At 37.7% G+C, this 20,221-nt stretch overlaps 3 protein-coding genes and 1 non-coding gene across 6 annotated transcripts; 3 read left to right on the top strand and 1 right to left on the bottom strand.

Annotated features, from left to right (window-relative positions):
• Positions 1 to 1,571: 1,571 nt before the first annotated feature.
• On the top strand, positions 1,572 to 11,745 carry LOC147546777 (HEAT/U-box domain-containing protein). Its single transcript, XM_086632327.1, has 16 exons — positions 1,572 to 1,888; positions 2,028 to 2,139; positions 2,292 to 2,354; positions 2,708 to 2,785; positions 2,956 to 3,047; positions 3,681 to 3,783; positions 4,035 to 4,187; positions 4,594 to 5,252; positions 5,364 to 5,856; positions 6,266 to 6,777; positions 7,277 to 8,036; positions 8,157 to 8,847; positions 8,960 to 10,023; positions 10,216 to 10,671; positions 10,780 to 11,010; positions 11,177 to 11,745. The coding sequence occupies exons 1-16, from the start codon at positions 1,833 to 1,835 to the stop codon at positions 11,402 to 11,404; spliced, it is 5,751 nt and encodes a 1,916-aa protein (XP_086488453.1). The 5' UTR covers positions 1,572 to 1,832; the 3' UTR covers positions 11,405 to 11,745.
• On the bottom strand, positions 11,742 to 14,990 carry LOC147546775 (Transmembrane amino acid transporter family protein). The gene is made up of 5 exons (XM_086632332.1): positions 13,949 to 14,990; positions 13,687 to 13,845; positions 13,342 to 13,545; positions 12,804 to 13,269; positions 11,742 to 11,984 (listed from the first exon to the last, which is right to left on the bottom strand). Exons 1-5 carry the CDS (start codon positions 14,334 to 14,336, stop codon positions 11,861 to 11,863), a joined length of 1,341 nt encoding a protein of 446 aa, XP_086488458.1. The 5' UTR covers positions 14,337 to 14,990; the 3' UTR covers positions 11,742 to 11,860.
• Positions 14,784 to 14,856, top strand: TRNAA-AGC (transfer RNA alanine (anticodon AGC)). The gene has a single exon. It is a non-coding gene; the product is annotated as a tRNA-Ala (tRNA).
• A 65-nt stretch (positions 14,991 to 15,055) lies between the features above and the next one.
• LOC147546774 (uncharacterized) lies at positions 15,056 to 18,166 on the top strand. 3 transcript variants are annotated; one of them, XM_086632330.1, is made up of 3 exons: positions 15,059 to 15,251; positions 15,341 to 15,384; positions 16,273 to 18,166. In XM_086632330.1, the coding sequence occupies exon 3, from the start codon at positions 16,313 to 16,315 to the stop codon at positions 18,008 to 18,010; it is 1,698 nt and encodes a 565-aa protein (XP_086488456.1). In that variant the 5' UTR covers positions 15,059 to 15,251; positions 15,341 to 15,384; positions 16,273 to 16,312; the 3' UTR covers positions 18,011 to 18,166. The 3 variants fall into 3 exon arrangements, with proteins under 3 accessions (XP_086488454.1, XP_086488456.1, XP_086488455.1); XM_086632329.1 differs by having other exon boundaries at positions 15,064 to 15,251; positions 15,341 to 15,415; XM_086632328.1 differs by lacking the exon at positions 15,341 to 15,384 and having other exon boundaries at positions 15,056 to 15,251.
• The last annotated feature ends 2,055 nt before the right edge of the window (positions 18,167 to 20,221 follow it).

The following is a 20,221-nucleotide window of genomic DNA, read 5'->3' as shown; positions in this document are numbered from 1 at the left end:
CCAAATAGTTCCTCCCATCTTTACTATAGTTTGATATCTCAAATAGTTCTTTCACTTTGACCTTTTAGCTTGTCTAAGATAAATAAATTTATAAGACAAAAGGTAAAAGATGATCGTTGGAGGGCAAATTGAAAAATTTTGTTTTTTTGAAAAAAACGGGGGTGTAGTCCAAAAATTCATATAATAGTGGGGGTGTATGTCAAAATCGCTCAAAATATTTCAACAACTACAAAAGGGTAAAATTGTCATGGTTGGCGCGTGTGTTTCGCACACACCCAACTTAACTCTGATTTGACGGTTTCCGTCCAGGTGGGGGTGTATATCAAAAGTTTTCAAAAAGTGGGGGTGTAGTCCTAATATTCATATAATAGTGGGGGTGTATGTCAAATTCTTCCAAAAAAAAAAGTACTTGTGTTTTAAGAGGGGAATGGGGATTGAGAGTTAATGATGAAGAAGTAACTTTTCATTTTTACTTCAACTTAAATTGTCTCTCTTAACACCTCACATTTATTTATGATTCTAACACCTCAACTACCATCACTTTGTCATTTGATCACTTGTAGGAACCATATATAGGACAGATTGTGTGGTTCATGAGGACCTAGCTCTGAATCTCTTAATCTTATCATGATATAATTGCAACCATCTCAATTTTAAAATTGTTGTATCTGTCCTTTTGAATTTCTATATAATAATTAAAAAAAATGTTTAGAGCCCAACATTGGGAATGTGGTATACACTTACCATTCTACCTACCACACTCACATCTCTTTTGACTTCAACTTATATTACCTTAGTTGTGAGTGTATATAACGAAAATGGTGAGTGCATTTCAAATAAATTATATCTTTTATGAACAAGACGTGTAAAAATTTCAATAAGCGCTTAAAATAAACTAAAAATTTTTAGTTCATTTTAAGCGGAACCAAACGGGGCCTTATCCCTCTAACTTTGTGGCCCAAAGTCCGAGCTTCGGTAGGGAATATGGGCCGTTACTACCAACAAAGGAAAATGGTGGAAGGGGACCATGTTATTACTATAGGCCTCGCCAACTGCCAAATTTACTAGTTTAGTGGGGCTTACTGTCTTCTTGTTGAAAGGGAAACCTCTAGCAATAAGGAGAGGTCCCTTGTTCACACTTGTTGATTAAACGCCGAAGAAGAAGAAGAAATCCAAAAATCAGGAAAACGTAGAAATGTAGCTATTGCTTATGCATTCTACTCCTTAAGCTCTTTGAATTCCATCACCGAGAGGAAATCCACCATTCATACATGGGAAATTTTAAATGCACTCACCATTTTTTTTTTATGCACAGTCACATCCAAGGTAATTGTTGTTGAAGTCCAAAGAGATGTGATTGTGGTGGGTAGAAATGGTAAGTGTATATAAATTTTCTCTACATACAAGCTTCAACCCTCCCATGTAACACCTTAGTACAAAGAATATTCTAAAGGCGCCTCCCGCAGCAATAAGTGCGTTTAGAATTTCCCAAAGACTGATCATATAAGATTTGTGGAGTAAAAAGAAGGCATGTTATGATCCACTGACTTGGGCCATAACTTTTTGGGCCAGAAGATGATTAAAGTCTCTTTCAATTTTCTTATGGAATTGCAAATCTGAAGCTCCATTAAACCCAACCGACAGACTACTCCCCGGAAATCCAACATAAAAATTGACCTCATCGCCTCGTCCCGGCCAAGGGTTCCGACCAAAAACCCTCTCTCTAAACCGGCCCTATCTCTCTCTCTCTCTCTCTCTCTATCTCTTCCGGTGGGAGCTGAAAGGAAAGAGGTTAAGAACTAAAGGGAATCTTTAGAGAGAGAAAAAAGAAAATGGGAAAACAGAAAGGGGATGGAGCAAGAAGTAAGAACCGTCCTTCAAGCAGCAGGTTTTTCCTTCATCATCATCATCTCTCTCTCTCTCTCTATATATATATATATATAAAATAAATCTTGTGGAAGTTTCTTCTTGTGTTTGAAGAATAGTGTTAGTTTGTGAATGATGAGTTAAATTGTTTACTTTGACAGCCTTGCCGCATCTCTACTACCTTCAGGTGCTGCCTCAATTGGATTTGGTGGATACGTTGGAAGTTCTCGCCTCGAATCTTCTCTCCCCACTGATGACTCCACTCCTTTTTCGGTCTCTCTCTCTCTCTCTCTCTCTCTCTCTCTCTCTCTCTCTCTCTCTCTAAACTTGATAAAACATATTACACTATTCATTCATAATTTGCCTACTGAAACAACATACCCAAACTGAACAATCTGATTAACATTTTTTTTTTTGTGATTTAGGATGTAGATGGTGAAGTTGCTCAACATTTAAAAAGACTTGGTAGGAAAGATCCCACTACAAAGGTATCATCTATACATGTTGCTATTATTCTAATACTCGTGTTCTTATCTTGCTGCCCTATGAATTTCTTTTTTGGATATTGACTAGTCATTACAAAGGACATCAATACGATGTGATAAAGCTCTCGATAACTGTCCAGATTAAACCCTCACAGAAACCACCCAACTAAATTACTGGCCTAAAGCCTGTCTAACTACTTCATTTATACCCCCAATTTCAATCAATCATGGATTTTCACTTCCACGGGTCAAAACCTGACACTCCATATTGCCAAGTAGATCATGCACTACCAACGAGGCTACCAGTTGTTGTCCCTGCTCTATGAATTTCTAATCTTCTTTTGCATGTTTTACAGCTTAAAGCCTTGACAACCTTACGTGAACTGTTTAAGCAAAAACCGGGAGAGGATATTCTGCAATGTGTTCCACAATGGGTACGTGTTTCTCCAAATTCACGCTCATATAATATGGATTCTTTCATGTTACCAATTATGATGGTGTACCCATGTAATATATGAATGCTCTATTAAGATACTACTTTACTAATTTTACTCTCATTCGGGGGGTGTTCAGTAAGTTGATAATCAAACTTTTCTTCACACAGGCGTTTGAATACAAGAGGCTCTTGCTGGACTACAATAGAGAGGTTCGACGAGCTACTCATGAAACTATGACTAGTCTTGTCACCACTGTCGGGTTTGAACTTATGTTTTACTTGTCTATTTTCTTCATCATTCTAAAAGATTGAATAGTATATGTTAGCATATATTTCTTGGATTAATTTTCTTCATATCGATTTAATCTTGTTCTTATTCATTCACTAATAAACCACTTGCAAAAAAAGTATCTTTCTGAGTATATACACAATTTTACGTTCTCATGATTAATATAAGGACTATAGCCAGTCGAGATTCGAGAAATAATAGCTATTCTTGCACCCATGCATCACCAGATAGGTAGCAGCCCCAATTTCGCATAAGGCATAGATGTTGACAGTTACAATAATTTATGATTTGTTAAGTAGGCGTCAAACAAGATGGAGTAAAAAAAAAGAACGAAATAAAAAATTGTGCTTGTGCTTGTTCTTCATATCTCTTAGGGGTACCTCTACCTCATATAATTGTCATAGGAATCAGCACCGTGCGTACTGGGAAATATCACTTTTGTGCCTCTCAGAAAAGGTCACTGTGTATAGCAGCTCAACTAAACAAGACTAACAAGTTACCTCCATTCCATATTTTCCCAATTTCAGTTTAGTAGGTTCAAATATCTTTGTGGCTTGTGAGTTTGTCTGCCACACGACTACATACTAGATTCTTTTTTACTCAGGAGAGGGTTAGCTCCACATCTGAAGTCTTTGATGGGTCCATGGTGGTTTTCTCAGTTTGATCCCGTTTCCGAGATTTCTCAAGCTGCGAGGCGATCTTTTCAGGTTTGTTGTTACCATTTTGTGATGAGTGATATGTAACATGCATGTCTTTGATATGGTTGATAGGCTATTGGGGCAGGTTAATGGTTTTGTAGAAATTAAGAATGCAATGTTCTTTTCCTATGATGTTGCGTATAACCAACCCTTTTATGTCATTCTGTGCCCATGTGCTGTTATGATTTGAGGCATATCTTTCTTTCTCTCTTTCTTTTTTCTTTTGTGAAACTGACTATTCAATCATGGTCTCCTGACAGGACGCCTTTCCAGCCCAAGAAAAGAGATTGGATGCATTGATTCTGTGCACAAGTGAGGTCTTTCTCTATTTGGAAGAGAACCTAAAGCTCACTCCACTGAATATGTCTGACAAAGCAACTCCTTCGGATGAATTGGAAGAGATGCACCAACGGGTACACATTAGTGTCTACCGTGCCACTGTTTAAATGCTATTCCTTTCCTAAGTTGTAATGAGTCATTGTTGTTTTTGCCTAGTTCTTGGATGATGCATTCGTGCTATTAGGTGGCAGATGATTCATTGGTTATATTGGGTTCTTCAATCCTTTTCTCATTAGCATAAATTCCATGTGGTATTAAGATATGGTTAGAAATTGATACATACTATTTCTAAAGTTTCAAAAAAAATTTATTATCTTCAAAAAATGAAATAATAATTTTTCAAATAAATTTATCCTTTCATTCGAAGTTTCGAAAAGGTATTTATTATTTCTACTGATCTGTAAATTATGTTGCTGATCTTATCTTTGAGAGGCATTCATTTCCTTGAATCTCTTATTTATTTTCTTCACTGAATCACAGGTGATATCTTCTTCACTACTGGCATTAGCGACACTAGTTGATATTTTTTTGGGTATGCAATTGCAAAGATCTGGTTTTGAAAATGTAATTGTGGAACCAAAGAATGCTCCAAAAGCTAGGGCAACTGCTATTTCTTATGCTGAAAAGATATTCTCTAGTCACAAGTATTTTCAAGAATTTCTGAAGTCCCAGAGTCCAGTTGTCCGATCAGCTACTTATTCAGCACTTGGGAGTTTCACTAAACATATACCTCATGCATTTAATGAAGGAAACATGAAAGTCCTGTCTGTCGCAATATTGGGTTCTACCCACGAAAAGGATCCAACATGTCATTCTCCAATGTGGGAGACAATTATGCTATTTTCTAAAAGGTTTCCTGACAGTTGGGGTCTTCCAAATGTTCAGAAGACTGTACTAAACCGACTTTGGCAGTTCTTGAGGAACGGATGCTATGGAACACAGCAACTTTCTTATCCAATGTTAGTTCTGTTAATTGATACAATACCTCCTAAAGCAATCAATTGGAATGAGTTTTTTCTCAACTTCTTCCAGAATATGTGGGCAGGAAGGAACCCATCCCACTCCTCCTTTGAGGACAGAATGGCATTTTTCAAGGCATTTAAAGAATGTTTTATTTGGGGAATACATAACGCATCGAGGTAACTTTATGTTCATGACATTGCTTCTTTTGTTGCTCTTTGTCCCAACAGATCGAGTTCTCCATAGTCGGGTGTCGTTCTCACTGCTCATTTTTTTTGTTCAATTTGCAGATATTTTGATGGAAATGATGTCATTTATAGTTTCCGAGTTAGTCTTGTTGACAATATCCTTGTAAAGCTTCTTTGGCACGATTTTCTGTTGTTAGCCAGCACAAAAGGTCACGATAGGAGCTTTGATGAGAATCCAAGCAGTGTTCCTGTGGACAATATCCAACATTCTCAACAGAAGAAAACAGAAAAGTTGAATGTCAAGTATCCGTTAAGCTACATCCAGGAACTAGGAAAGCGCATAATTGAGATCTTATCGTTCATTTCGTTGGAGGAATATAGTTTGCATAACACCTTCTGTACAACATTTCAGGAGAATTGTCTGGAATATCTTCAGCAAACACAGTACTTAAAGAAACCGTCTGAGCATATAGACCAGATAGTCACCTTCTTGATACTACTAGAGCAACACGCAGTGAAGAAAGGTGAAACATGGCCTTTGGCTTTTTTAGCTGGACCAATGATCACAAAGGCTTTCCCCCTGATCAGATCTTTGGTGAGTTAAATGCTTTATTTAACTCTAATTATGTTTTCAATCATTATGATTCTCAAAGGTAGATTGTTTGACACGGTGAATTAGCTATTACTATTTGTGAAACCTGTGTCTCTTTCAACTATGTCTTCAGTGTTCTTTCAAAGGGTTCGTTATAGTCGTGTATTTGACCTTCTAGAAAGTAGAGATACCACTCTTGATGATTTATAGTTATAGCCTTATAGGCTCAGGCTTTAATTTTACCACCAAAGCTAATACCTAGTTTAGGGCTAAAGGCTTACCTGCACTGTTTGACACTGTTTTTCATGCATTTGTGTGGGCGTTCGTTTTATTGCCTTTTGTGGAATGCTTTCTTCTGTTTGACTCTCAGCTGATGGTAGAAATTACTTTGTTATCTTATTGCTGAGAACAGGATTCACCAGATGCCGTCAGAATTTTATCTGTTTCAGTTTCTATATTTGGACCAAGGAAAATAGTTTCACAGCTCTTTGATGGTGATGAAGGGCATTCAGGCAGTCAGCTTTCCCCTGAAGGAGAACATTTTCTGCAAGTATTCAGGGGAAATTTTGTTCCATGGTGCTTACGTGAAGGAAATAAATCCACTGCTGCAAGATTAGATCTTCTACTTGCCTTACTTGATGATGAATTTTTTTCTGAACAATGGGATAGTATTATCAGATATTCAGTGAGAACACTGGAATGTCGTGGAACTAACCTTGGGCCTGTAGCTTCTGGTCAGATAGATGTTTTGGCTATGCTGATGGAAAAGGTCCAAGAACAGATTGGTAAGAGGAAGGTGGGAGTGGAGTATTCGCGACCAGGTTCTCAGGTCGAACACTGGCATCACAAGATACTAGATTCCACTGCGATTTCTGTTGCCTCTGGTTCTCCTCCCTTTCTGGAATCCCATTCTCACTTCTTACGGTATGCAAATAATTCCATTCTAGTATGTGTTCTCTAATTTTACCCAAATTTTTATCCGTGGACATTCTTGGGCCACACTTGCACCATCAATAAATTCACTATATACTCGATTAGGAACACTATTTGTAGCGAAAAAGCAACTACGGGATTGGTCATTGGTGTGCATGCACAGGCGAACGCAACTACTGAAATGTACGAATAGGAGGAAATAATCGTAATCTTATTTGATAAAGAAGTTATTTGTTATAGAAATAGATATCCTGATCTAAATTCAAACTAAAGAAACATAATGGAAGTAGGACGGATAAACAATACATAGATCTTAACAGTTGGGACTTGGAATAAATAGAATGAATCAAAAGTAGATAGTGGAGTGTCTTTCTCACACTCGGCTGAACCAAAGTTGAACACCTTCTTTTGGTTAGCTCTCTTTTAAGTTTTAATAGCTGGGTATTGGTTATTTCAGACTATAACAAGTCTTCCTCATCTTATGCTGCAGGGCTGTTCTTGGCGGGTCAAAACACGACGACCAGACTTCTTTTGTTTCGAGAGATTCACTGATACTGATATTTGAGGAGGTTCTCAAAAAGTTCATCCCTCTTCTTATGGGTTCTTCTTTTACTTGGGCAAAGGATGCCTGTTCTTTATTATTATGTGCTGGAAACAAGGATTCAATTCTACAATATGAATCCCATGTCAATGCGCTTGAGATGTCAAATTTCGCTCTTGAGATTCTTCAAAGTAGTTTATATTGTTTAAAGACATTGGGAGATTCTGATGTGGTATCATGTCTTTCAGCTGTCATATTTATAGTTGACTGGGAGTGTATGATGGCATCACAAGAACATGAGAATCTGGTGACAGCGGAAAGTGTCCTTGATGGCGACTCACATGAAAAACTTAGTCCCAAGTTAATTTTTGGCGAATCATTTCATGCCTTTCGTTTCAAAGTAAGCTCCGGCTTCTGGAAAAGCCTCAACTCTAGCAATCTGAGGGGGTTGCAGAATATCTTGGTTCAGACCATAAGATCTGCCATTTTTGAGTTGTATACATTCAATTCAAAAGAAGTCCCTTCTTTGTGTTGTGAATGGATGTTGGAAGTTCTTGAATACATCTGTCCCGACTATAACGAGGAGCAGTTTATGTTCGACTGTTTGTTGGACGTTGGAAAGCATTGGCCTTTGTGGGTCATGCCGGCTCTCCATGATGGGACCAGATCAGCAACCATTAAAGTTAAGAACATGTTAGAAGATATTCATGTGAGGAATCTATTTTATTCTTCAATAATATCTTATTGCATTGCTTCGCAGATTTCCTAGTAATACCTTGTTTATATTTATTTGTTTATGATTATCCTTACATATATGAACCTAGTGCAGGCACCTGAGCATTACCAGTTTGTTGAATTTATTGACAAGCTTATTTCCAGACTCGGTTTCAGTCGAGTTATCGCTGGTTTTTTCTCAGACGTTCCTTCAGCTGCATCCAAAATGCAAGATGAGTTATTTCCAACACATTCATTTTCTCGATCATGGCTTGCTGCTGAAGTATTATGCACCTGGAAATGGTCAGGCGGTAGTGCTTTAGGTTCTTTCTTACCTCTGCTAAGTGAGTTTGCAAAATCTGAAGGTCGGAAGGAAAACCTCGTAGATTCTGTTGTAAACATCTTGCTTGATGGTTCTCTTGTTAATGGAGCCAATGAGGAACATTGCTTGTTCAGTGCATGGGCGGCTTCTGATGATGAGATAGAGTCTATTCATAACCCATTCTTGAGAGCTCTTGTATCTCTGCTCTCGTGTCTACTTATCAAAGAAAATATATGGGGACGCGACAAAGCAGCAATATTTTTTGAAGTTGTTGTAAATAAACTACTTGACGGTAGTGAAGTTAATAACAACTGCTTGAGGGTTCTTCCTTTTCTTATAAATGTTCTTATTCCACCACTAAGGCTTAGACCCACAGTATCTGCTGAATTTAGTCAAGATGAAAACCAGATGCACAATATCATTGAGGGTTGGCTGCAAAGAGCTTTAGCATTGTCACCTTTAACTGTCTCGCGAACTGGAGAAGGTAAATTGTTCGGTTCTCTTTCAAATTTGTCATACTGGTTAATGGCGGTGTTGATTGGAATTCCTGTTTGCTATATACAATGTAGCTGATTCATTTTTATCTCTTATTGCAGATGTAAAAGATTGGATTCAAGTAATCATATCATGTTATCCTTTAAGCAGAGTGGGTGGAATAAACTCATTAAAAATGGCCTTGCAGAAAAACATGACTCATTCTGAGAAGAGATTACTGGTAAATTTATTTCGAAAACAGAGATTAGAGGATAGTGCCTCAACCTCCAGTAACGAGTCGCCGGATGTAGAGATTAAACTATCACAGCTAACAGCAGTTTCGGTTGCGTACTGCTGGAAGGAATTCGATGAGGATGATTGGGAGTTCGTATTATCTCAAATAAGGAAATGGACTGAATCTGCTGTCTTAATCATGGAAGAAATAGCTGAGACTGTTAATGATATCGTTATTAATACTTCTGCTACAGAGGATTTTATAGTGAAGAAGCTTGATCAAGCAGTTCAAATTTTAGATCCTTCTCCTGCGAATATTGCTAGGAATGCCCTTTATACTTTTTCCTTGTTTAACGGACTTATTGAGTTGCAGCAAGAGGAAGCGCCCGATGTGGAAAACTCTAATAGTTCAAATTCATTGAAAGCTGAAAAATGGAGCGATATTAAAGATCGGATATTTGGAAGTGCACTTCGGATATTTTTTGCTACAGGAGTTTCTGAGGCCATTGCCAGCTCCTCTTGTCCCACTGAGTCATCTATTATAGCATCATCACGGCTTGCATATTCAAATTTCTGGGAATTAGTAGCTTCTAGTGTTATCAGTTCCCCTCAACATGTTAGAGATATAGCATTCCGGTCAGTGGAACTCTGGGAGCTTAGTAAAGGACCTACTAGCGCTTTGTATGCGATCTTGTTTGCTCCAGAGCCTATTCCTTCTCTACAAGTTGCTGCTTATATAATGCTATCAACTGAGCCTGTTTCACACGTAGTAATAACTGAGGTCAGCGAGGAGTGCAATTTGGCTGTTGGTGAGGCTGGTGAGGAATCCAGTCAGTCTCAACATCTGGATTCATCTACAGATGCACCTGTTTGCTTGAGAGATGAGATTTCTTGCATGATTAGAAAATCCTCATCTGAGCTACTCGAAATGGATTTGGTTGCACACGAACGGGTAATTTGCATTGACCATATATATATATACATACATACATACATATATCAAATCTTGCTGATTATTACGCAAATAAAATAAAGATATCGAAATTGATCTCTAACTATCATTATGTAGTCATCTTTCTCAATCTGAAACGAGTAGTCTTGTTCCAAATTATGTGAATGAAGATTTTATTTTTTTAATCTGCAGGTCAATGTCTTCATTGCCTGGGCTCTTTTGCTTTCTCATCTTCAGTCTTTGCCATCGTCATCACAATCAAGGCAGAGACTGGTTCAGTGGATTCAAGATTTTGCAAACACGAAGATATTAGATTGTCTTTTCCAGCATATTCCGTTAAAGCCCGGTTCTACAAATACGGTGAAGAAGAAAGATGTTGATCTTCCAACTGTATCTCAGGCTGCTGCTGCAGCAAAATGTGCAATCACAACAGGCTCTTTATTGTTTTCTGTCGAATCACTTTGGCCTGTTGGGACAGAGGAAATGGCATCCCTAGCTGGGGCAATATACGGTTTGATGCTTCACGCTCTTCCTGCTTACGTCCGAGATTGGTTCACAAGTGTACGTGACCGTGCAGCATCTTCTGCAATTGAGTCATTCACAAAATCTTGGTGCAGTCCCCCAATACTTGCAGACGAACTACTTCAGGTATGTAACAGATTTATATACAATTTGGAAATTTATAATATACAGTTCTTTCGTAGAAAAAACCATAGAAAGAAAAGCTTTTAATTTATCGGTGTCCTACCATTGCAGATAAAAAAAGCTTCCCTTGCGGATGAGAATTTCTCAGTTAGTGTGAGCAAATCAGCATACGAGGTTGTTGCTACCTATAAAAAGGAAGAGACTGGAATGGATTTGGTTATTCGCCTTCCGGCATCCTACCCATTGAGGCCAGTGGATGTCGACTGCACTAGAAGCCTTGGCATCAGTGATATAAAGCAGAGAAAGTGGTTGATGTCAATGATTGCATTTGTTCGTAGTCAGGTATTTCATACTGGAAATCATTTTTCCTCGTTTGTTTGAATTACCTAGTAACCTTTTTCTCGTCGTTCGACTTCACCATTGTTCTTGCATAGATCTACGAATTTAGTATTACCGTGTAATCTTGCTTTGAGAAAGAAGCTTATTTGCTTTACTTTTGGATTTGCAGAATGGTGCCTTAGCTGAGGCCATTAGAACATGGAAGAGCAATTTCGACAAGGAATTTGAAGGCATCGAGGAGTGCCCGATTTGTTACAGCATCATCCACACAGCTAACAACAGTCTTCCTCGACTTGCTTGCAAGACCTGCAAGCACAAGTTTCATGCTGCATGTATGTACAAGTGGTTCTCAACCTCTCACAAATCAACATGCCCACTTTGCCAATCCCCATTCTGATCAGGCAAATGAAGAAGATGGAAATTGTATATTCAAGTTACGGAAAGTTATCTGCCGCGGTTGTTCTGGATGCAATTGAAAGACCCGAGGTATTCAAAGCTAGAATAGTTAGAATTCAGACAAGTCCTCGTGGGTTATCCGGCATCTACTTTCATAACTTTACACACAACAGAAATATTTGAAATCCATGTACAAGTTAAAAGAATGCATGGATTATTTATTTTGTGCTTGAATTTGATCAGATGTGTGCTCTTACGAACCCTTATTCTAGATTACAATGCTGATTATCAGCCTCTTTTTGATAAACTCTGTAATATACCGGCATCAACAAAATTAGTTTGCTCTAAATCATGTGTACGTTTCTTACTGAATCAGAAGATTTACATTCAATAAATAGAGGAAAGGGAGATTAAGACTAATATCATCAACCCGATACAAATATACGTGACAACCCTATCATAAATTTGTAACCAAAGTTGTTACATTTGAGGAAATGGCAATGGTACTTGTTGTAACAGCTAGTACTATCATTGACACTGCCAACGCTCTATCCTTCTTCGTCGATATTCCATGAGCATCCCTGCGAACACACCACCCAACATTATGATGAATAAAATGAATTTCTTAGGCATATTCAGGTTCACACCAAGGAATGAAATTTCGGTTTCGGTGGAAATTTCGGTCGGTCCAAAAGTGGAAACGTTTCGTAGAAATGTTTCGGTCAGTGTGGAAATGTTACAAATCTACAGAAATGATAGAAATATGATGCGATTATGTATAACAAGATTATTAAACCATAATGAAGCATAAAAATGATTTTTAACATTATCTAATAGTTAGAGGGAGTATTAACAATTGCACTTCCGGGGGTAAATCCAATAATTTATTGGCTATAACACCCAAAAGATAACATTCTTACTGATACAATGTTAGTTTGAGAAGGTATCGTCAATTACACAGTTATATCAGGGGTGTTACTAAGATAAAATCAATTTAGGCAGTTAATCAAAGCGTAACATTCAAATAGATTGAAAAATAATTAAAAACGTAATGTAAAAATCAAGAGAGATCTAAGAGAAATAAAGATGAAAAAGACGAAGGAAGGGGATATGTTTCTAGTATTAGTTTCTCCGGTCTTTTTGCTAGATTTCTACTATGTCGGTCGAAATTTCCATCATGTCGGTGGAAATTTCGATATTTCCAACAATTTCGGTGGAAATTTCGATCATGTCGGTGGAAACTATGCAGGAAATAGTTGCAAGTGTTATTTCGTGCACCTAATCTCATTTTAGGAAACGTTTCGCGAAATTTCGGTGAAATTTCGGGAAGTTTCATTCCTTGGTTCACACACATGTTATACGTAGAATACCTACATAACAATGTCAGAAAAGAATCGTACCTAAGAACGATGGCACCTGGGAAGATGAAAGCGATACAGAGACCAGTTGTTGATCCCATGAACTGAAAGAAGAGCCATATATTTGGGAAAGCAATTGCTGCTATATAAACAAACACTAGAAGGAAGCAACTAAGCGACAAAAACCGAGCAGTATGGGAAGCCAATGGAGGCGACTTGGGAAAGACTAGCTCGTCGATATTGACCCTCAAAGAGAAATTAAGAAGTGGAAATACCAACATGAGATGAACAGCGAAACTTAACCGGAGAATGTCATTAAGTAGTAATCCAGTAGTTGAGCCAAAACTCTGATCAAAATTCGCGAGTATGTCAGGCAAAATCGAATCTCCGAATAGTAGATACCCAAAGAATCCAACAGAACAATATATTGCCGCACATAGAACAAGCGATATTCTCACTGCCAAGTTCATATCAGAAGGTTTTCGTAGCTCGGCACCAATAGGATGAACTGCACAAATTGCATATTTTTGGTACTTAGTTTCATTGGTCTTGTTGTTAGCAATTGAGATAGAGAATTTACCATTGAAATGGAAGGTGAAAGCTCCCACAATGACAGGAACTGCTGTGAAAAGCTCAAAAAATGAAGACTTATTCTTCAAGTCTGGCAATAACTTTGGGGTCTTGGTTTTTCCTTGCAAAAGTGCAGAGACGGCCATAACCGTGCTTATAGCTACAAATACCACAGCAAGGCCGATCGATATTGCTGAAGTGAACCTCAAAGACTCTGTTAGACAACAAAAACACATTATCGTAATATGCGTACGAACGCCCACGGTTAATAGGAGGGCTATTACAGAACAACTTAAAGAACCGCTAAATATATCAAAACAAATATTCTGAAGTCCAACTCGAGTATTTGACTGACCTACTCGCTTAAGCAAGACAAGAGGTAGCAACACGAAAACCACAACAAAGAGTATAGCAAAAGCTCGCGAATTCCACCATTCAATTCCAAACCATTCTTGTAGTATCCCCAAGTGTTTCTCCTCTGATTTGCTGCTTCCAGTTCCACTAAGTACATCCCCTGCACCATCAAATCAATCATAACCGTTCATTATCAAAACCATCTCATGATCATCAATCAGACAACCGTCGGATTACATAAAACAGGATAACTTTTGACCAACCAATAATGATAAGATAGATGATGAGGCAACCGAGATTTGTGATCATGATACAGATCTGTAACGCGACAGATCCGTACCGTCCAAATGACTCCTTCATCACGCCGGCGTAACTCGTGGATTTGCCGGAAACAGTGAACTTGAGAAGAAAGTCGGAAGAAATACCGGCTAAAATAGCTATGCTCAAAATGAGGATGATTGCAGGAATTACACCTAATACCTTGACTGTTGCCGGAATTGACATAATTCCAGCACCGACTATGCTAGTGGAGACATTGAATACAGCACCGGAAATGGAGGCGCCGCCACGGGGATTCTTGTTGAGCTCCGGCAAGAGAGGAGCTAAGATTCCGTTATCTTTTGCGGGTGTCATTTTTTCACTCACTGCCATTTGTTGCTACTTTTCTTTGGTCTATTATACTCTATTGGAGAAATTTGTAGAAAGAAAAAAAACTGGTAAAGCTGGAGATTCTTGTTTTTTTTCGAGGTTGAGTTGTTGGTAGCAGTAGTAAGTAATTGAATCGGGATGAACTGACCTTGTTATAGTGATGAGATTATTACAAAATATAAAGAGAAAGATAAGGGAAGGGTGATGATGATATTGGTAGAAATAGAAAAGGCTCGTTGGAAGAATAATTGTTTTTTTTGGTAATAACAAGTAGGTGGAATATTATTTAAATTATGGGTTATTTCTCTAATGGCCCCCAACTTTGTGACCAACTTCCCGCCTGGCTCCTACTTTACGTGAAAATGATAGTGTATTGATTAGTTTAAACCATCTGAGATAAGTCCTACGTTTAACTGTCAAGTAAAATCAGTTACAATTGAAGAATGTTGAGGGGATGTAGCTCAGATGGTAGAGCGCTCGCTTAGCATGCGAGAGGTACGGGGATCGATACCCCGCATCTCCATTTTCATAATTCTATTGACCTTTTTTTTTTCTCAAAAAAGTAGTAGGATACTCAGCCCGCCTCTAGAGACGCTCCCTCTCCCCTTATTGTTGTTTTCTTTTTTTTTAATAATTGTCAAAAAAAAAAAAAACTACTGCTTCAACTACTTTGAGGAAGAAAACAAATCAACATTCAATAAAAGGACATCCATCCACCCACCACCAACCTATCGAAAATAAGAAAAACACAACAACCAGATGGATAGAAAGTATTATTTGTCAAAAACAATCAATCCATTAAGAAAGAGGGTTCGTTCATTCATTCATTCATTCAGCTTCCCAGAAGGAAGTGCTGCTAGCTGGGTGCATGCCAGAAGATGAAATGAAACTGCCTACTGATTTCTCATCCTTCATTAGGTACTACCGTAGTAGTAGTAACTTTATTTCTTCCTTTCCACAATTATTTATTTCTTTCTTCCTTAATTAAAAAAAAAAACAAACTGTAGGTGGGTTTCGTTTTGATCAGATGTATCAAGTTGCTCGCTTCTAGGTTGGGTTTCTGATTCTTCAAACTAGTAGTAGTAAGTAATATGAGATTCATTTAATTTGCTCTTTCTTACTTGCTAATATTATTATTATTATTATTATTATTAGATGAAGAACACAAATCCCTCTCACGATTGATTGATTGATTGATTAATTATACTATACATACTCTTGAGATTTGGTACTTATTCCTTGATTTTGTTTGTGGGTTTACTTTTACTTTTCCTCATTAGAATCACTTCCTATGGAGTATTTCTTTTCTACTAAACTACTTTATTCGACTCACTACTTTGATGCTCATTGGAAACCTAACTAAATTACTGCTTCTCATTTGTCTCTACCCCTCCTAATTAATGACTTCACTTCAATTAAAATTCTATTCCTTGTCATTCCTTAGTTATGTTTGTTAGTTACTCTTTAAGATGATGTGATTAATCAACATCTTAGTTATCCTCTCTTGTTTGCTCCATTTGTTTCAATAAATTTATCATCTCTAATTTTATTTTGTGTTTTTTTCGTACAAGGGATTACCAGTTTAGATGATGATGATCATATTAATTTGGAGTCTAGCTAGCTAGGGATTAATTAGACTATGTCCTCATGGACCTCTAGTTTTGATCAAGAAACTACTAGGGTTTCAATTATTATTATTATTATTCTGAGCTTGCCAGAATGATCATGTATGGCATGATTTAGGACTCAGCTTGATTACTACCAACTCTTGCCATTGTTTTGTTAAGGTTTTCATTTGCACAAAACAGAAATTAAGGTCCTGTTAGTCCAGGGATGTCTCTACATTATTATTAAGCAGCATTCAAACAATAACAAGTTTCAGAGTTCATCATGCGTCTCTTTAGGCTAAACTTGCCGAATCTTCATTTTCGATTTGTAGGTTGGTTTCAGTTAGTGAGGTGAAAGCCGCGGTGGAAGTCATGGAAGAAGGTGGATCTAGTGCGATACCAAACAGTATTAATAAAGTCAAAGAGAAGATACCTCTTCATATATCAACATCTCAAAGGGGCCTTTTAGGCCAGGGGAACCTTAATAAAGGGTTTATGAAGAATGTCTTCGCATCATGTCGTGGCGAAATGGGGAACTCTGGTTCCTCAAAATATAGTTTGGCTTCCCCATCAGGCAAGTTCCGGCAGATTGCAAAGGATAGAGATGATATCTCACGCACTGTTCCTTCTTCTACATGTCATGGGTTCCGAGAACGTTTCGGTATTCACTTCAACCAGAAAATGAGCTGGGATTCAATCAAGAAAATTTGCCAGGAATGGATCAGGAACCCTATGAACATGGCCCTTTTTGTTTGGATTGTCTGTGTTGCTATCTCAGGCGCGATTCTTTTTATGGTCATGATAGGTATGTTAAACCATGCCATCCCAAGTAAAAGACAGAGAAATGCCTGGTTTGAAGTGAATAATCAAATCCTTAATGCCCTTTTCACTCTTATGTGCCTATACCAACACCCAAAGCGGCTATACCACTTTGTGCTTTTATGTAGATGGAAGCCAGATGACATATCTAGACTAAGGAAAGTCTACTGCAAAAACGGCACTTATAAACCTCACGAATGGACTAATATGATGGTCGTTGTGGCTTTACTGAACCTGAACTGTTTTGCTCAGTATGCATTGTGTAGTCTCAATTTGGGATATAAGAGATCGCGTCGACCCCCCATTGGAGTTGGCATCTGTGTCACTGTTGCAATCTCATCAGCTGCATTTGCAGGATTATACACCATTCTTAGCTCTCTTGGTAGGGATTACGAGCCGGAGATAGATCAAGAAGCACAAAACCAAACCAATATAAGAACGAAGACCCTTGAGAAGAAATTCTCATTTGCTTTACGAGACAATCAAAGGGTTGTTGAGAACAGACCTGAATGGGTAGGTGGATTATTTGATCTTTGGGATGATATTTCTACAGCTTACCTCTCACTCTTCTGTAGTTTTTGCGTCTTTGGTTGGAATATGGAAAGGCTCGGATTCGGAAATATGTATGTTCATATAGCAACTTTTGTTCTATTTTGCACAGCACCTTTCTTTATCTTCAACTTAGCTGCAATTAATGTTGATAATGAGGTTGTCCAGGAAGCATTGGGTGTTACGGGTATCGTTCTTTGTATTTTTGGTTTTCTATATGGTGGTTTCTGGCGAATACAGATGAGAAAGCGCTTCAACTTGCCTCCGAATTCCTTCTGTTGTAAGAACCCAGGAATATCTGATTGTGTTCAGTGGCTTTTCTGTTGTTGGTGTTCTTTGGCTCAGGAAGTAAGGACCGTGGACTTTTACGATATTGTAGAAGATAAGTTTTACAAGAAACAAGGGAATGAAAGTGAACAGCAACCTCCATCACTGCTATCTCCTTTGGGTAGAGAAGATAGCTCATCTACTCAGTTAAGATTGAATCAAGGTTCTCCTATCTGGACTTCTCCATCCAAGTCTGGAGCGATAAACTCCTCATCTAGTCCTAGTAGATTTCGACAAGTACATGATTCTCCGAAAGTGCAGTTGCCGATGTTGGTCGAAGAGTCTTTGACAGTAGGAGGAAGCAGTACGATGACTGCCCCGCCTCCCGTACTGATAGAGAAAGAAAAAAGTGATCAGCCAAGATCAATGCCATAGCAAGTTGTGTTGAGCTAAGAGAACTGAAATGTACTTTTGAGTAATTCATTTCAATTCATCTAATTAGTTTATAGTTACTCTTTCTTCTTGTTTATGGTAAAGTGCATTATAGATGGATTTGGGAGATTATACAATCAAGTACATATAATTTGTCCATACTTTTACTTTGATCCGGAGTTTGTCCAACTAGCCATTTGAACCCCGACTCGATTATGTCTGTCAGTTAACAGTTATGCAGATCTTTCCTCTTTTCTACCCTCTCTATATATATTATCTCCCTGGCCTCATCTTTCTCTCATCCCTTCTCCTCCACTGTTGCTTTCATTACCATATTTTGAAACACTAGTTATTAAATATTCAACAACTTATCTCACAATTCCACTAATATATATAACTCTAACTCAGATTTGACTCTGAAGTCCACTGAGTAGAGAATTGGGTGCAAAATTATTGGCAGGTTTGTTTGACTCATGGTTGAGTCAAAGTGGGAAACCCACTTGGTTGCTGGTAACTTTTCGCTTCTCGGACAAGCGGACGAAGTAATAAGATACTAAATCGAGTTAAGAGTGAGGCTTTCGACTAAAGAGACAGAAGAGCCAAAGCCAAGGGGAGGCAGTGATGTTTTTAACATATAACTTAGAGGATGGAAACCAACTTGGAGGATGGAAACCAACTTGGTAACTACTCGTCCCACTCAAAGGTAACACTTATTTGTGTCTCGAACTTGGTAACTACTCGTCCCACTCCAGCCAAAAATTGAATTGTAGTTATAAAACTATTTGTGTCTCGAACATTTAACTTAGAGGATGGAAACCAACTTGGTAACTACTCGTCCCACTCCAACCAAAAATTGTAGTTACAAAACTTAAAAACCGCCTTGCTGAATAGAAATTCACTGTCTTTAGTTTGATAAATTCGAAGGTGATTAACTAATGGGTGGGGGGGTTTGTTCAAGAGAGGTGGATTCAGCCCACCTTTTTTAGGTCGGTGGAGGTAGTATTTAGTAGTGGCATCTGATGTGGGTGTTTGCCTAAACAAGTGTGAGAAATGCTTTCAACAACAAAACAACAAAGAAAAAATTGTGAGAACATGAGAATGGTCATTCTTCAATATTATATAAATTTTGACATGAGGGCCAAAACAGTAGTATTATGAAGAGATAGTGACTATTCGATTCTATGGGGGGCCAAATTAGGAATGGTTGGGGTGATTTCTTCCCCTCTCTCCCCTTCATTCCCCCAATTGGATTTAAGTGACCTCCAAATGAAAACCCTAAACCAATTTGAGGAAACACAAACCCACAAGGGACGTTTGTTTATTCATCCGATTTTAGAGTTTTGGTGTTGTCCACGTACGTTACCCCAACCGAAAGCATATTAATCATTTCCATGTTTACGCACATCAATTCTTATTTCTGTTTGTTTTCGTTGAAATTCTTTTTTCTTTTCTTTTTTCGAGAGGACAACGATATTTGGAAGGTTTTTTTTTTTTTGTTGAACTATTTGGAAGGTAGTATGAAATTTAAAACTAGTGTATAACCAACCACTTAATAAATTTTTACTTGTTTAAGTTCCATGAATAGTTATAGTGAGGGGGTTGAGGTTTCGACAAACAAAAAGAAAAGAGAATCAAAACCCCTCAAGCAATTTGAGTGATCCAAATTACATGAAAATTGAGACTTTTAAGTTCTTTGCTTCCATATAAACTAGTTGACAACAAATTAGATTATCGTACTCTTTTTCTTTTCCGAATATCTTGTTGTGCAGTTTCAATTTAGTAAGTTATGCGATGTATTATTTCTATTCACATCCAATTGTCGTTTAAAGAAATTCATGAAATGGATAAATTGCTAAAGAAAACTTAATGTTAGAGAAGAGGTATTCTACTGCTAAACATGTACGTTTTCTTGTCAACTCTTGAAAGCTCGTCTCAATTTCTTTTTTCTTGACAAATATGGAGGCAACAAGTGTGGATCTGAGGGGAAATCTATGGGCCAATACGAACATTTGTAGGCTTTTGTACATGTGAGGATATTGTATTATATAATCCTCTTTAGAAATTAACCAATGCTAATAAATCTTTGACAAAAGAAAATTCATCCACTAAAATAACATATATATATATATAAAAAATTAAACAATATGCACATATTATGAATGATTGGTGTTTAATTAATTTGCTTCATCTTGGTAGTGGCATTTGAATTAACAT

This window comes from Eschscholzia californica, unplaced genomic scaffold (assembly GCF_041429995.1).
Source record: "Eschscholzia californica isolate CP2 unplaced genomic scaffold, dmEscCali1.0.p SCAF_4, whole genome shotgun sequence".
NCBI classification, from domain to species: Eukaryota; Viridiplantae; Streptophyta; class Magnoliopsida; order Ranunculales; family Papaveraceae; genus Eschscholzia; species Eschscholzia californica.
This window is presented reverse-complemented; position numbering and strand designations above follow the sequence as displayed.

Excerpts from the sequence above, each read along its gene's own strand:
- LOC147546777 (XM_086632327.1), top strand. The coding sequence starts at position 1,833 with ATGGGAAAACAGAAAGGGGATGGAGCAAGAAGTAAGAACCGTCCTTCA. Across the intron at positions 2,140-2,291 it reads ATGACTCCACTCCTTTTTCG|GATGTAGATGGTGAAGTTGC; the intron begins GTCTCTCTCTCT and ends TTTGTGATTTAG. Across the intron at positions 11,011-11,176 it reads TTGCATTTGTTCGTAGTCAG|AATGGTGCCTTAGCTGAGGC; the intron begins GTATTTCATACT and ends TTGGATTTGCAG.
- LOC147546775 (XM_086632332.1), bottom strand. The coding sequence starts at position 14,336 with ATGGCAGTGAGTGAAAAAATGACACCCGCAAAAGATAACGGAATCTTA. Across the intron at positions 13,546-13,686 it reads TGTCTTGCTTAAGCGAGTAG|AGTCTTTGAGGTTCACTTCA; the intron begins GTCAGTCAAATA and ends GTTGTCTAACAG. Across the intron at positions 13,270-13,341 it reads TTTCACCTTCCATTTCAATG|TTCATCCTATTGGTGCCGAG; the intron begins GTAAATTCTCTA and ends CAATTTGTGCAG.
- LOC147546774 (XM_086632328.1), top strand. The coding sequence starts at position 15,202 with ATGCCAGAAGATGAAATGAAACTGCCTACTGATTTCTCATCCTTCATT. Across the intron at positions 15,252-16,272 it reads GATTTCTCATCCTTCATTAG|GTTGGTTTCAGTTAGTGAGG; the intron begins GTACTACCGTAG and ends TTCGATTTGTAG.